The 17,325-nt window shown below is 38.0% G+C and overlaps 1 protein-coding gene across 1 annotated transcript in view; it reads right to left on the reverse strand.

The window, feature by feature from the left end:
- Nucleotides 1-17,325, reverse strand: part of cers2a (ceramide synthase 2a) — a 108,701-nt gene that overhangs the window by 9,906 nt on the left and 81,470 nt on the right. Inside the window, exons 4-6 of the mRNA XM_039767435.1 lie at nucleotides 3,998-4,116; nucleotides 407-464; nucleotides 247-297 (exon numbers count right to left, since the gene is read on the reverse strand). Coding sequence (XP_039623369.1) covers nucleotides 247-297; nucleotides 407-464; nucleotides 3,998-4,116 — 228 coding nt within the window. The remainder of the gene's footprint in view (nucleotides 1-246; nucleotides 298-406; nucleotides 465-3,997; nucleotides 4,117-17,325) is intronic.

Raw genomic sequence — 17,325 nt, forward strand, 5'->3', positions numbered from 1 at the left:
GGCCTACAACAATGTGAAGCCATAGTACATTTTTCCTTGTCTCTTTCAACTGGGCTGTAGTGTGTTGAATCAGAAATGCACTCATGTTGGTGTTATAACTGCTGATACTGAGCATATTATGGAAAAAAGCAAAAATACAAGGCTACTTTTAGGCACAATTGACATTAGTAAAAATGTTACCAGCCTAAAATTAAACAAGATAACTTGAAAGCTCACAAATATTGTATAAAAAAAAAAAAAACTAACCAGAGTTGGAAATCCTTTCCATACTTCCTTAAGATCATAAAACCAGGGTTTCTATAGTTGGAGAAAAAAACATATTCATTGCTGTAATCTGCCATATAAACGATAATCAATCAAGTGTAGATATGATCTGCTTAAATTGGTTTCAAAGATTCATACTTACATCAATGAGAGCAGCCAGGCCAGCAATGAAAGCAATAAGGTAAAAGGTAAATCTCCAACTGAAAAGAAAGCAGATTTTCTCAACAGAGAATTTATGACAAGGCATAGAACATCTTCTACGTAGAAAGGCAGGCCATCTCAAGACACAGATAACTTTCATTTATTGCTTTCATCTTCACCTATGTCACAGTCAACATAAAAACTGTAATGTCCTTTGAAAGGTAACAGTATATTCATTAAAAGTAACTCCAAACACACACACACACACTCCACCACAGTTCAAATTACACACATAATCTGGGAAACTAACAGACACCTGTGTATTTTTCGGGACAAGTGATGAACTAACCCTAGTAATCTGAGCTAATTATTTAAACCTAGTATGCTTAATATGAGAGGTGGCATTTCCTCCCATAATATGATAACACTGCAATCTTTTCAATGTGAAAATATTAAAGTATTGCCGTTAAGTTCTTATATTTATAGCAATTTATTTTTCTTTTAATTTAAATTAAAGTTGAACTCATATCCATATTGAAGCAAAACGTATCTATTGCACATAAGAAAAAATCTTGACAAACATCTTTAAATGTGGAAACAGATTTAAAGTAATTCAAAAATTTCCAAAGAAAAATTTTAAATTCTATAGTAAAGGTATATAACACAAATCAGTACATTGTTTAAATTTAGCTGTTAATGTGACCTTGGGTGACAAGCTGACAGCTATTAATTAAGATTAGAACATTTCACATTTTAAATTCTTGGGGGCATATGAAAATATTACTTTATATGTCCATTTACTTGCTATTTTTTCAATAAATTACTAAATATTCACAAACAAGCAAAATATGTTAAAAATTATTCAGTTGCAAAATACTGATAAATGTGCCAAGTTAATTAGCCACAGTGAAAAGAACAATTTAGTGAGTAATTTCAGTTGAGATCTTCTTGGTCACTATTTATTGTATCTTTCATTACAGTAAATCAGTTTGTGATTATTTAAGGATAAATTTGCTTCCAAGTGCTCTGATTTGGAATTGTCAAGATGGTGCTAATTTATATGTATCAAAGTGCTTGACTTAAGTATCTCTGCAAATTGCAGGTTTTAATTTAAGGACTTTTTTTACTGTAAAATTGAGAACACCAAGATGATTCCAAATACTCTGTTAAACATAGATGATGCTAACATCTGTGTTCCAGCAGTTACTGAAATTAATTTTGTTATGCATGTACCATTAAAGTGCACTGCTTAGCATTTCCATAGATGGCACAATGTAAATGTCGGTACTGCTACAGAAATTACTGTTCCTATGCATGTGGCCAAAGAAAAACAAAATACAAGGCTACAGTACGTATCCTCTGAACATGAATGTTTTATTGTAATTGGGAATTTTACTATACTATACCTATTTTTACCTATTTCAGAAATCATTTAATGTATTTTATGTGGTTTTTAGCTATTGATTTCCCCTTTTTTGCTTATTGGCAGATTAAAAACACAAAAGCAACTGGTCTCCAGTTAGAAAAGTAGGTAGTGATAATTGCATCAATTCTTTTCCCCACTTATGCAGCTATTCCTGAAGGAATTCTTATTTTTGCCTCAATTTTGCTATTTTAATATTTACATTAGTCTGACTTTTCTCAGTATGTTCAACTCTGAAAAAGCTGAAATACTATATTTCAACTGACCATGAACTTAAACACAATATCTTGGATAAAATAAATCTGCACATCCGTAGTGTTAGGTGACATGGAATATAAAAGATTTCTTATTTAGGATGGATTTTGCATTAACTTGAATCTTAGGTGGATGTACAGTGATATAAATAGGATTTCGAGTAACCAAACTAACTAGAGAAGACTTAAACAAACACTTATATGATGAGCTCCAACAGATCAGATACCAGCTTCTGTTTATACTTGTTAGAGAGCTGTATGTGGAAAATACTGTAGAAACCTGCGGTATCTATGAAATGCTGTGAAAATGATTATAAATATGACTACGACGATCCATCCATTTTCCAACCCGGATGGACTACGACAAACAAGAGACACATGCTATAAGTTTTAATTCAGGGTGATTAAAATATCTGATTTGTGCTGCTGGACTAGCTGTTGTATCAAGAAATCATTACATTAGATTCAATGACAGTATTATTTAACAATTTGAATGACTTGTTTTTTTAAGATTTCATAAAATCATTTGTAATTTTTTGCATACAACATTTTACACAATGAATATGGATTACATGTTACAAACATCAATTGCATTTTATGGCATCACCAAGCACTATATTGTACCACAACTATTCTGTTGTTGTGAAATTGTTGGTAAATAACAGAAGACATTTGTAAACAAAAGTACTAGTGAGTTACACCATCATTAAATGTAGAATGGAAGATTAGATGGCCCAAATAAATAAGGTCAACATCCACCCCTAATGCAGAGTATCTGAAAAAAGAGAAACAATTAAATCTGAGACAAGTAGGCTCTGAAAAAAAAAAATCACTTCAGAGCCAGGAAAATAACTTGTTGTTTCTCCTACTGGGAGACAACTGTAGCAAGTGGTAATCAAAGGTTCAACAGGAGGATATTGTTTAAAAATTGGCTTACTGTACTATAGTTGTATTACATATTACATTACAGGGACTAAGAAGAAGGAATTTAAAAAGCTTAAAACTAGGGCACTGTTTAGCAACACAAAACACCTTTTGTTAACTGACAAACAGTTGGCAATATTCAGCAGAAATATATTAGAATGCATTGAATTTCCTTCCTTCAATTTCCTGTTTGTGGTAGAATTTCAATTCAAAAGATTCTCTGTTTACTTGAAAATGTTACAACTGAAAGCCCTTTAATGTGCCAGTTTACCAGTTTGTCAATTAGCTTCCATCTAGGAATTGTGAAGTTACTATTTATGTAGTATACTGATTTAAGGTTTTCAGGACAGGAAGAGAAAGCTCACACCAATGGGAATAAATGAAGTACAGGCATAAACAATGGCTCTCATGTACAAAAGTAATAAACCATTACTTAGCTGTTTATTGTCATCTTCACGGTTTCCAAACTTAGCATTAAAATGTAAAAGATTAAAATTTTCTATCATTCTAAAACTTTAAATTTCATTTTCCTCAGCATTTTTTCTCCAAAGGGTCTACGCTTAGATCTATTGCCAAAATTTTTTTTTAAAAATTATTTTCCATTTATATTAGCATTAAACTGTAATGAAAAAAAGAGCACAAAAAGTGATTTTTATATATATCTTAAAACAAAAACCTTAAATAACACACAAACTGTACAAACAGACTTATCTATAAAAAAAAATATTTTACTAATAGGGGCTTACCTCACACAACCTTTTACACCGACAGGCAACATTATTTTAAAACAGAACACGGTTTAGTTAGTTTATTATATATTTTACCAGAACAACACTTAGTTATATTGTAAAGAAGTATACAGCACACAGACAAGGAACTATTTTTTGCATTACAAATAAAACATATTGGAAAACATTAAATATCTAAAGGAAAAAGTACATGTGCTTCATTTGTTGCCTTTCATCATTTTCACCTTGTTGTTGCACCATACCTGGCTTCACGAAATTTCTTTAATAAGCTGGGACGGTCCTGGTTTCGCCGCCTCCTAAACCATCGTTCCACTTGACGTAAGGAGTAACCAGCCTTTTTAGAAAGAGCCTCTATATCCAGCTGGCAAAAGACAGTGCATGATAAAAGGTTACATAGAGTATATTTCTAACACTTAAAGCATAACTATTATGATTAACTAAATAGTTTTTTCCACATATTAAGGGGATTTTGCATCCTTTGAGGTGCTCACATCAGGCATTTAAAATAGTGGGCATTTTGTACTACTAATTTACAGACCTCTTGGGATTTGGAAGAAATAAAATACTAATAATATTAAAGAAAGAAATTTTCTCTTCAACTAGAACCTCCGAGTCAGAAATTAGACAAAATTACATTTACACCGGCTGTTACAGACTGACTAAAATCAAATGTATGTTTTTATTTTAAAATAGTAAGAATAAGAGCAGTTCACTTCTCAAAACGGAGTCGTGTGGGAGCGAACTCGTGACCTTTTGATTACCAGTCAGGAGTTGATACCATTACGCCACCAAGTCGTAGTAAATGCGTGTCAATGTCGCACACTAACGTGGCTTTTTTTTCCTGCAGTTATATTTTTGAATAAAAGCGCACTTGTTCTGTTATATTTGTACCTTTTGTGAAAGTGTTTCTTTGATATTTGGACTTCAGGCTTCACATATTATATACTTCATGTGTACATTTTATCAATTATTACTAAAACATGAAAAACGTTTCTGTTTTAGCGATGTGTTTACTGTTCATAGATTGTTGTAGACACGGAACACACATGAAATGCATGTGTTCCAAATAACGATATAGTATTTATAAAAGGTATAATTTTGCTTGACTTCTCACTCTATACAGCTCCAAGCAACTGACACCCAGGTAAACAGATTTGAGCTGAGAAAACTGTGCGCCAGTGGGGGATGTGACAGCAGACTGCTTGCGGTTTACTGCTTATCAACACATTTACAGGACAAAAGACGCTGACGGAGAGGTGAGAAGCGATTTAAGGTTGGACGGATCTACAAGTTTTTTTGTAGGCTCTAGTAATTCTAGTGTTAAAAAGTCACTTTAATATGTCAGTGGACAGAGATTGAACTGAAAGTGTAGTTGGTTTACAAAAAATAGTTACTGTTTATTCATTTTCTAAGACATGTTCAGTGCAGTACAACAAGCACCTCTGGATATTTTAGTAAGTCTAAATGCCTCTTTGGATGGTTGACAATATGTTGTTAAAATTTTAGTTTAAGTTGTTTGCAAAATTTGTTCAATAAAAAGGTTCTATATTTCAACTGCAACTGTTATGCAATATGTTTCCTTCTCTTTATTAGTGCCTCATTGGTGCCCCTATCCTTGAAAACTATCACTTTATGGGGACAAGCAAATCTGTATTAATACTTGTGTGCACATTAAAATGTTTTTTGTACAATGTATAATTCTCATGGCAGTGGAATATGTGGTTAACTCATGCATGGAAAAAAAATACTATTGAATACTGTGAAACCGGTACAATTTTTAAAAATACCGTGATATAGAATTTTGGTCATACCGTCCAGCACTAATTAATATTATATATATAAAAATAAATTGCATTTTCTTTCCTAGGCGGTTTCATTTTGCCGACGTGTTCGCCTCCATTACCTATCAGCGGCTGAGCGAGTTTCTCTCTCCTTGGTGGTTTCGTTTTGCCAACGTGCTTGCCTCACTCGGCTAAGCAAGTTTCTCTTTTGGTGACAGAGTTGCTTTCTTTCAGTGTCATGCTGTAGCCTCCCACCTCTAGCCAAGACAGACAAACACACACACATACACACACACACACACACTTCCGTGCGTAGACATTTATATATAAGATACACCAAGGTTATTATAGGTTTGCCTTTTTATATTAGTTTTTATTTCACAAAGACATTTCTATTTTATTTTTTTTTATTTTACTACTATGAAGTTTAGTTCTGTGTTACAATCAGACAGAACTGTACACTTAACAGGTTTGGATATGAATTAAATGTTGTTGGAAGCTTACTACACTACATGACTTACTATTTGGTTTTGCTTTTGTCTGATAAAAACAAGCACAATCAAAACCAAATACTGAATATGACCAATTGTATATGATTTTATAGTTTTTTAAAATATTTTGTATGTCATTTGTGCCGAACAAATGTACGCTGACTGTTCGCACTATTAATCTTTTCCTTTTATTTAATTTTAAGGTTTTAGAGTTTTTTTTTAACTCTAAATGTCTACAGCACACAACATATCCCACTCGGAGACAATGTGCTTATAATAAATGCCTTTAATATTGCATTCAAAAATCTTCCATACTGGGCTCTGTTGTTTTCTACCAGCCATATTGATCTCTCAATCTCAGGTACATACAATTTATAGACAGAATTTTGCCACCTGCAGGCCTGAAAAAATATCAAAATTCAAAAAATAGATTCTACTGTGTTCTGACAGGTGTGATCATGAAAATCATGGGGGCTTAGGAAGAACAGGGCTCTTTTGCTTGAATCAGTAAGCAGAACATACCTAGCTGTATTGAAGGAAACAAAGAAAAACTAGTATTTAGTGTCAAGATTAGGGGCAGTGAGACTTGAATAGCCAAAGCTTCAGAGCAGCAAACCCTTAATGAGCAGAGCAAGAGTAGGTAATAGATGTATGGATGGATAGATTAGAAACAATATATACATTATCTAAACCTGTTTATCCAGAGCAGGATCGCAGGAAACCTTGAGCCTACCCCAGCAGGTTCGGATCCAAGGCAGGAAAATCCCCGGTATGCAATATGTATGACATGGCTGATGTTCAGAACAAAAAGAATATGCTATTTCAACTATCTACTGTATTTTGAGAGAGAGAGAAAAAAAATGAAAAAAGGGGGCCAAATATTTTAAAACATAATTCTGCTACTGGATTATTTTATCAGGTATTTTGAGTTGTGAATATAAAATTAAAAAAAGAAATAAATATAGAATAAAAACAAAAACACAATAGTATGTTTAGTTTTCCACGAGTTGGCAGATTCTCTTCGACTTACCTGTAGTTCAGTAGAGACTTTGCCAACTCAGAAATTTTACAAGGTTTGTATCACTTCATTGTTAAACGACTTTTTTAAAGCAAAAGTGATTGGTCAGTAACAAAATACTGATCTTGTATGATGAACTAGTCAGTCTCTCGATCAGTGCCATTTTATTTTCAAAAAGGATTTCTCATGTGTAATGTGGCAGGTGAATTAATGTCAATAAAAAGCAGGCACCTGAGAAATAAACTGAAACGTTACTCACTTGTGAATTTTCTTTGCCAAAATGGTAAAGGTTTTGTTGACCAGGACATTCCAATTTCAGGCATTTGAATTACATCTTGATATACAAGAAGTGCAAATAAAGGCGGCACAGTAAATCGCTTTCTATTTCACACGCTTAACACACCAGTATTCAACTGGCTCTGTCACCGCAATGCTGTGTGAACACCCACCATCCTTCACCAGCTGCCATTCACTGGATGAAATATATGCGGGTGATTCGTGGTGGATTACTTTCTGTTTTAGAGTTAAAAGTTACAAGGGTTAAAGACTAATGGCAAGAATAGTCATTCAAAAATGAAAACTAAAAATATTTTTAGAAAATTTTATTTCAGTTAACAAATTGTTTTTTTTTTTTTTAAAATAATAGTTTCAGCTTTGATTTTAGTTTTCGTTAACTATAATAACCTTGATATACATACACACAGACACCTGTGGAAGCATGGAAGTGTTTAAGAGAGATGGCAGTGGCGTTTTTATCCAGATTGTTTAACTGAATCTTGAAAAGTGAGAGGATGCCTGAGGAGAGGAGAAGTGTATTGGTACCGATTTTTAAGAATAAAAGGGGATGTGCAGCGCTGTAGTAACTACAGGGGGGTAAAATTAATGAGCCAAAGCATGAAGTTATTGGAAAGAGTAGTGGAAGTTAAGTTAAGGAGGGTGGTTATAATTAGTGAGCCGCAGTATGGTTTCATGCCAGGAAAGAGCACCACAGTTGTGATGTTTGCTCTGAGGGTATTGATGAAGAAGTATAGAGAAGGCCATAAAGAGCTGCATTGCACCTTTGTAGACTTGGAGAAAGCATATGACAGAGTGCCACGAGAGGAGTTATGGTATTGTATGAGGAGGTTGGGGATGGCAGAGAAGTATGTAAGAGTTGTACAGGATATGTATGAGGGATGTGTGACAGTGGTGAGGTCTGGGGTAGGTGACAGATACACTCGACGTGGAGGTTGGATTAAATCAAGGATCAGCTCCGAGCCCCTTCTTATTTGCAATGGTGATGAACAGGCTGACACATGAGATTAGACAGGAGTCCCTGTAGACTATGATGTTTGCTGATGACATTAAATACATTTGTGTAAATGAGAGGGGAGTCAGTGGAATGGTGAGGATGCAGGGAGTAGAGTTTGCAAAGATGGATGAGTTCAAATATGTGGGATCGACAGTACAAAATAACAAAGATTGTGGAAGAGAGGTGAAAAAGAGTGCAGGCAGGGTGGAATGGGTGGAGAAAAGTGTTAGGAGTAATTTGTGACAGACGGGTAGTAGGCAAGAGTGAAAGGGAAGGTCAAAAGGACTGTAGTGAGACCAGATATGTTATGGGTTGGAGACGGTGCCACTGACCGAAAAAAAAAAAAAAAGGAGACAGAGCTGGAGGTAGCAAAGTTAAAGATGCTAAGATTTACATTGGTTGTGACTAGGACAGACAGGATTAAGACCGAGTACATTTGACGGTCAGGTTGGATGGTTTGGAGAAAGTCAGAGTCAAAGAGGCGAGTCTGCGTTGGTTTAGACAGTTTGTGCAGAGGAGAGATGTTGGGTATACTGGGAAAACAATGCTAAGGGTAGAGCTGACAGTCAAGAGGAAGGCTTAAGATCAAGTTTATAGGTGTGGTGAGGGAGGACACGCAGGTGATAGATGTAACAGAGCAAGATGCAGAGGACAGGAAGATATGGAAAAAAAAATATGATCCACTGAGGTAACCACTAACAGGAACAGCCGAAAGAAGACACACACAAAACACTTTATGCACAATAACTATATTACCCCTTGATCGTTCCTCTCACAGGGTCATACTCACTAACTATAACTGGATTAAGTGACTTTTAATCATAATTAATGGCTTAGTTAGATAAAGATGGAAGATGTTAATATTCATATAGAAATATTAAGCAAAAGCTTCTGAAAGCTACTGAACTTGCCAAGGTTCTATTAAACTGTAAAAATGTCTAAGTCACTCACACAATCATAAAACAGATCTAAAAAGTACTAATGGTACTGACATTCAAAATGTAAATATCACAGCGTAATATGAAATCATCTGTGATCACTGCATAACATTCAATTTCATCCTGTTCCTGTCAAAACCACACCCTAAAATGACAGCAGTGCAATATCTGAATTTTACTGTGTAAGATATGGCCGGCCATGTACCCCGGCCAATACCCCCAAGCCGCCAGGTGGAGCCCTCCTTGCAGCATGGAGGTCCCCAGAAGACCAGCAGGGCATTATGGACCATGTAGTTTTATGCACCTCCCTGCTGGATGCCATGGGGCCACGAGAGGGAGCTGCAGGGAGGACCAAGAGTTCTTCATGCCCTATGACCCGGAAGTTCGCATAGGAAGAGCGACGGCTTCCGGGTGAGAAAAACATTATTTACCCTGACCCGGAAGGAATAAGGACTTGTGGACTGTTGGGAAGGAACACCTCCGGGTCAGGGAATATAAAAGGACTGTGGGAGCTCCCAGACGATGAGCTGAGTTGGGAGGCAGGGTGGCTAAGCGTCTGGGAGTGGAGGATTGTTTATTATTGTGGTTTATTGTTATTGTGAATTGTGGAGAGGAGCGTGCTTTGTGCACTTATTATTATAATAAATATCATCTTTGGACTTTTACCTGGTGTCTGACGTATAGTCTGAGGGTACAAGGGTGCGAGAAGCATCTTATTCTGTTACAATTGGCGTAGCCGGCAGGATTCTCTGGCCGTCAGTTTGGCAGAGGACCTGAATTTAAAAATTTATTGTGGACAGAATATCCCGGGAAGACAGCGCCACGACACACACAGAAAAATCGCCAGAAACCTCATCTTTATCAAGTCCGTCATGGGGAAGAAGAAGACAAAGCAGAGCGCCAGCAACAGCGGAGGTCTAGCGCCGGCATTGCCTGCGCCAAGAGGAGCTATGGAGCGGCTACGCATTTCGGGAGAGATTTCGAGGAGGACGCCACCGACGAGGTATGTACGGGAATGTACTGAATAATCTTTTAAATTAACACATGATGTCCCATGTACATACCTCCCAGATGTCCATCCAAGGCTCTGCGGGAGGCAGAAGACAGACCAAGGCGATGGCGCTCTCATTCAGGCAAACGAGTAACCCAAGCACTTCCGCATTACGGGTGCCGGCGAGGGACACGTGACCTACCACAAGGGATTCCAGGAAGGTGACGTTCCGTATCCAGCTGTTTGTGGCTTCGCCCAAGAAAAGACGGACTTGAGTTTTTCGAAGGGGAAAGGGGAGGCGATCGAAGTACCGCTCTCCCTACAAAAAGGTAAGGAGGTCCGGGAAATGATTGATCGGTCCGTCGATAAATTGATACAGACGGATCACAGTCAGCCAAAAGCGGCACCGCGGTCCTCCGAAAAGAACTCCAAATCCCAGGCTCCCTTGCGGGACCTGTCTGAGCACGTGCCAGGAGCGGCCGTGTTTATTGGCTCCCACCCGGAGGGTAAGGCTAATGATGGCTCGAGCATGCCTCCGGGTGAATTAAGTAACTTTTTGGACGTGCACGAGCTGGAAAAGTTGCTTCAGCCCGTGCACAAATTTTTACAGGTGGTGGAGACAATAAAGAAGATCACTGGGGATCTGGGAGCAGCGGCGGCGCCTTTAAGGAGGGTGGATGAATTCCTACGGCGATTTGGTCAGGAGTCTCCCATTATGATTGATTTGGCGGTACAGGTGAGTTTTACCGGTACCGTACAGAATAAGGGACACAGAGTGACGCTGGCCCCGGTTAATTAGTAGCGGGTGCCAAGTCACTACGAGCCCTACAAACGAGTGTGGTGTGATGACAGAAGGGGCGGTGGAAGCACTGATCGTACCAGAGCAGCTGAAAAGTGCTGTCTCTCGGAGCGATGCGGTGCTGAAGACGCCGCCTCTGGTTTCTTTAAAGTCAACGGGCATGCAAACAGCAAAGAGGCTCTCTTTCTCTAATAGAGAGACTCAAGCTGTGCGCCGACCCCAGAGTAAGCAGGAGATCCCCGAAATACACCGTGGGTCTCCTGACAAGGTGGGAAAAAGGGCGGAGAGCAGCGAGGCGGCCAGAAAACCCTCCTTGGCGGGGGAAAGGGTGGAGCTGACCGAGTTCCCGAGATGTTTCAGGTCTCGGGAAAAGAGCCAACCAGGAGGACTTCGCCGGTGCTACAATTGCCAGCGACGGGTCACGAGTGGCGCCAATGTCCCCGGGGAGACAGGAGGTACACCGTCCCCCCAAGGTTTGCTCGAGGACAGAGGCAACGCAGTCAGAGCCCGGATGACGCGTCCTCTTGAGGAAGACTTCCCTCTCGGGGCAGGCCGCCCGAATCTTTATAATTGCCGCTGGGGAATACTGTAAGATATGGCCGGCCATGTACCCCGCCAATACCCCAAGCCGCCAGGTGGAGCCCTCCTTGCAGCATGGAGGTCCCCAGAAGACCAGCAGGGCATTATGGACCATGTAGTTTTTATGCACCTCCCTGCTGGATGCCATGGGGCCACGAGAGGGAGCTGCAGGGAGGACCAAGAGTTCTTCATGCCCTATGACCCGGAAGTTCGTCATAGGAAGAGCGACGGGCTTCCGGGGTGAGAAAAAACATTATTTACCCTGACCCGGAAGGAATAAGGACTTGTGGACTGTTGGGAAGGAACACCTCCGGGTCAGGGAATATAAAAGGACTGTGGGAGCTCCCAGACGATGAGCTGAGTTGGGAGGCAGGGTGGCTAAGCGTCTGGGAGTGGAGGATTGTTTATTATTGTGGTTTATTGTTATTGTGAATTGTGGAGAGGAGCGTGCTTTGTGCACTTATTATTATAATAAATATCATCTTTGGACTTTTACCTGGTGTCTGACGTATAGTCTGAGGGTACAAGGGTGCGAGAAGCATCTTATTCAGTTACAACTGCTACATTAACATTTATTAATATCGTGAGAAACTGAGGCCCAATCCACACTAGTACATTTTTTCCTAAAAACGCAGACATTTATTTCTGTTTTGACCTTTCGTCCACACTACCCTGGCAATTTTAACCCACAAAAATGAAGACTTTTAAAAACACTTTCCAGAGCTGGAGAATTTTAAAAATACCGGTGCTGCATTTTAGTGTGAATGGGTAAAGACTTCTGAAAAATACTGACCCCATCATACTCCGGTTGGCTGATGCTTATTACATGGCTCTTTCCTGATTGGAAATTGCTCATTAGGACATCTCATTTCTTGATTGGTCATACTTCATGAAAGGAAAAAGCATATACCAATATAGTGGAGAGAAAAGACTTATTTTCCATGGAGCTTGATGTGTTTCTTACCTGTATGCATCTGAATTGTCTTTTGAACAGTTTGAATACTATATACATAATAAATTACCAGAAAATTCAGAGCCCCTTGAAAATCAGATTGTAAATAACTCGGTTATCAGCCTCTCATCAATATTTATAGATTAAACTTGATCCATCCAATAAGGAGGGAGGCTTTCCGCAGCAAAATTAATAATAAAGCGCTGAAAGTGGATAGGTGTAGAATGAAGCCAAGCTCACAAAAATAGAGGTATATGAAAAAGAGATATGAAAGCACAATACAGTAAAGCAAGACATAGACACACATATGTACACATTCATTTACTTATTTATTTTCTCTATTCAGTTAGTTTTACAAAAATACATTTGATATATGATGCACCCCAATTGCTGTGGACAACTTAAAATCAATCCTCTAGCAAATGAACATATAACATATTTTTTTCTTTTTTTTCAGTGATAAAATATTATCTTCATGGCATTATTTGTAATGAATAGCATCTTTGCCCTGCGGTGGGTTGGCACCCTGCCTGGGATTGGTTCCTGCCTTGTGTCCTGTGTTGGCTGGGATTGGCTCCAGCAGACCCCCGTGACCCTGTGTTCAGATTCAGCGGGTTGGAAAATGGATGGATGGATGGGATGTATCATCTTTGCCTTTGTTGACTGTAGGGGTACAAACTTGATTCAAAACAAACACCCTTGCTCTTACAGCCCTCCCATAAAAGTTGACACACAAGCTAACTTTAACATGGCCTTTTTATAACTTCACTTTAAATTCATACTGATACTCTGTATGTTCAATTCTTCATAATAACTATTCACAGTGGCTCCAAAATCCATACTGACCCCAACTCTCTCTTCTGTTTCTTTTTCCGGTTTCTTTGTGGTGGCGGCCTGCGCCACCACCACCTACTCAAAGCATCATGATGCACCAACATTGATGGACTGAAAGCCAGAAGTCTACGTGACCATCATCATCAGGTCCTTCCATGAAAACTCTAAATACAAAGAGGACTGTTTGACTTATGTTAGGTAGAATGCCCAAAGGGGACTGGGCGGTCTCTTGGTCTGGAACCCCTACAGATTTTATTTTTTTCTCCAGCCTTTGGAGTTTTTTTTTTTTTTCTGTCCACCCTGGCCATCGGACCTTACTCTTATTCTATGTTAATTAATGTTGACTTATGTTTATTTTTTATTGTGTCTTCTATTTTTCTATTCATTTTGTAAAGCACTTTGAGCTACATTTTTTGTATGAATATGTGCTATATAAATAAAGGTTGATTGATTGATTGATAGATAAAGAAAAATCTTTTATCCCATGTGGATAACACTGCTGTTATCTGCAGGAGCAATACTGCAACTGAACAGGATTGAAGAAAAAATGTATTATAATAATAAAAGCTTATGACTGCAAGAAGAAATTATGACTACAAACTCGAACCAATGCACTATAATTAAGCAATTTGCATTTCAGATAGGAAAAAATATGATGCTAAAGTACAAATTGTCACCATTTATTTCTGGATACTCACATTGTGCATGTTTAATGCTTTAAATTAACAGCATCTTTTATGTTTCATTTTCTACACATATTGCTACATAAGACTGACATGTTCCTTATGGACATATGTTTCCTGTTGAATTCACACCAAACACACAATAAAGATAAACACCTGTAATACACTGCAATACATTCACATCAAACTTAACTGAGCTCATCAATGTAAATCAATGTAACAGGTTTTGTTTGCTGTGTATTACTGGCACATGGAAAAAGAAATAAGAAAGAGTCTTTGTTTCTATATGTACCTAAAATACCTAAAACTGTTTTTAGTCAGGTAAAGAGCTTGTTCAAATTTTGCATTATAGTTTCAGGCTGCCTCCTAAATGATTAAACTCAATGAAAACAAGAAAAATAAAAAGCAGTTTCAACCAAGTGCAATGCATTTTTTAAAAACATAAATAATGTGCCTATATTAAATATATTCATTATATGGATAAACAAATGATCATATGCCTCAACTTACAATAGAATTATTTGCCCCTCTGATTTTCACTATTGTTACAAATATTTTACACTGAATAAAGCTTGGTCTTCAATCCAAATATATTAGATAAAGAACATCTGAGTGAAAAATGACATTTTGTTTCTACTTATAATTTATAGAATACACAAAGTTACCAAACATCAACCTACACTTTGTGAAAACCTTAATGCTTATTAACTGGTTGCACCACTTTCAGCTGCAGTGACTCCAAAATAGTACATTCTATACATTAATATTAGTCTTGCACATCACCAAGGAGGAATTTTAGCCTACTTTTACTTGCAAAACTGCTATAATTAACACTGGTAGATGTGGGTTTAATTAACAACAAGAATCGGATGCCAATTAAGCAGAAATTGGTTAGAGTTTGAGGCCCTGATTTAGTTAGTCTTCAGTTGGCTCACTCACTTCACGTTTCATTTCTGTTTGGGTACCATTTAAAGAAAGAAATGAAGCAATTCAGAGGAACTGTAGCAGTGCTACCACGGTAAGAACTCTATTTTCCAGCAGCCCAAAGGGGATCGCCATCATTGGATGATTGGAAGCAGTATCAAAGAAAAGAACATCAGAAAAGTTAAAATGGGGGCCCGACGAAGCAACAGGAGATCTGTGTTTGTCTTTCTGACATGTCTATTGAAAAGTCAATTGTGCCCTGGATCGTTTCCCAGTAGGATGAATGGACTGGCTTGTGCCTGCCTCTCGTGTGTATAGTGGTGGATTAGTCGTCGTGCGACTTCAAAAAGAGAACTCCTGCAACTCTCACCCCTCGCCACTGATGACTACCGGTAGGACTGTTTCATTCATTTATTACGGAAGCTGTTCCCGGGATTGTCATCTTTCACACCAAACCATTTCATCCACTTTTGCCACATTGGACTGCATAAGGACATTATCATGAGTGTTTATTGATGTAGTTCACTGTTTTGTTAAAATTGTATCGCTGTAGGGGAAAGGGGAGGTTTGTCTGATTGTTGTTGTTTTGTATTGGATTTTCCATCTAACATATTATTTATTCATTCATTGGTTTCATGTCTCTGTCTGTGAGTGTGTGCGGGTCAAGCCAAGGCTGGAATCCTCACCAAAAAAATAAATAAATCACTGTCTTATCGACGGTGTGAATCTTAGGGGTACTGGACTGCTGATGAATGATGAAGAACTTCAGGGAAACAAATCTTAAAAAACAAGTCAATTGAAATTAATTCAAAAGAAGTTAATTTGTAGCAAAAACTAATTAAGAAAAGGGTTAGAATGAAAACCTGCAGCCACTGTGGTCCTGCAGGACCGGAGTTTGAGAACCCTGCTATAGATGATCAGAAATTCTCCTTAAGGATTTTCAGATAGAGCAGATTACATTACTTCTTCAGTAATGGTACATTACTCAGGTACTGTGGCAGAAACATCATCATCTCCGACATTGCTGACTGCTGACTGCTGGCATGAGACGCTTACTGTAGAATGCTTCTATTGCTTTAAGCGAGATGTAACTGGACTTGTGCTCTCCAAAACGTTACAATTTTTCTTATTTGTCTATAGGGGATATTCTCACTGAAGGCTTGGTTTTCATCAAAGTACTTCATGGCAAATAATAGACTACAATTTATGCACTTCTTGTTTTATAATGACATATATTTCACTACTTCTTATTGAAGCTTTTTTTTGGGTATTGTCTTTCAGATTGTGGAATTATGAACATTTTGCAGAGGAAAGTGAAGCCAGCAGATACAGTGCCTATAAAAAATACTCACCCCAAAGAAAGTTTTCCATTTTAATATTATACAGCGTTGGAATACCGGAAGATTTAATTTGGCTTTTTTGACACTGGTCAACAGAAACCCATGCCAAAAAATCTGAACTAAATCCAAAGTGATTCATTGCTGTATAATAATAAAAGGTGAAACCTTGCAGAGGGTGGGGGGATTTGGCGTGGGGGAGAAATACTTTCAAATACTGATGATGTTAACCCTAAGGTACTAAACAGTGCACTGTGTTTAGTTTTTCTGCATATCTTCAGACCGAGTCTGATCCTACTAAATGTTCCAGCTGTATGAAAAACACATTGTGTGGTAACAGTCCACAAGGTAGTGGAGTTGAAAGTCTTAAACTGGCCCACCTGCAACTCCTGGTCAGAACAGCATTGGACCCCCTGATGTTTGCATCTCAGTATCACACAGGGTTATAAGATACCATCATCTTCCTGCTGAATATAAACCATTCCTATCTGAAGAAACAGGGCAGGAGGGTGAGGAACTAATTTTTAACTTCACTAGTGCATCCAACACCATACATCTCCAACTGCTGAGGGAGAAACTCCACTCAATGCAGGTTGATGGAACCACTGTGGACTATCTACTGCAAACTGGGGGTTTCACCGGGAACTGTATTGACTCCTTTTTTGTTTACGGTGTATACATCAGACTTTACATACAATATTGAATCATGTTATCTGTATAAATTGTGTTCAAAATTGATTTTCAGGAATCTAAAGTAGTTAACAAAATTTCTAGTTCATTAATTATGTTGAATGATTTTCACACGAAAATAAAAGTGATGGGTAAATGATTAACAGTTTGTTTAGACATCATTTCAGCAAATAGCATGAAGGCAAAATGCAGTTTGATTCATGATCATTTGAATCCACATTACACTGGGATCAAAGAGAAGACACAGTTCTTTGCTGGAGAG

This window comes from Polypterus senegalus, chromosome 1 (genome assembly GCF_016835505.1).
Source record: "Polypterus senegalus isolate Bchr_013 chromosome 1, ASM1683550v1, whole genome shotgun sequence".
In the NCBI taxonomy this organism is placed as follows: domain Eukaryota; kingdom Metazoa; phylum Chordata; class Cladistia; order Polypteriformes; family Polypteridae; genus Polypterus; species Polypterus senegalus.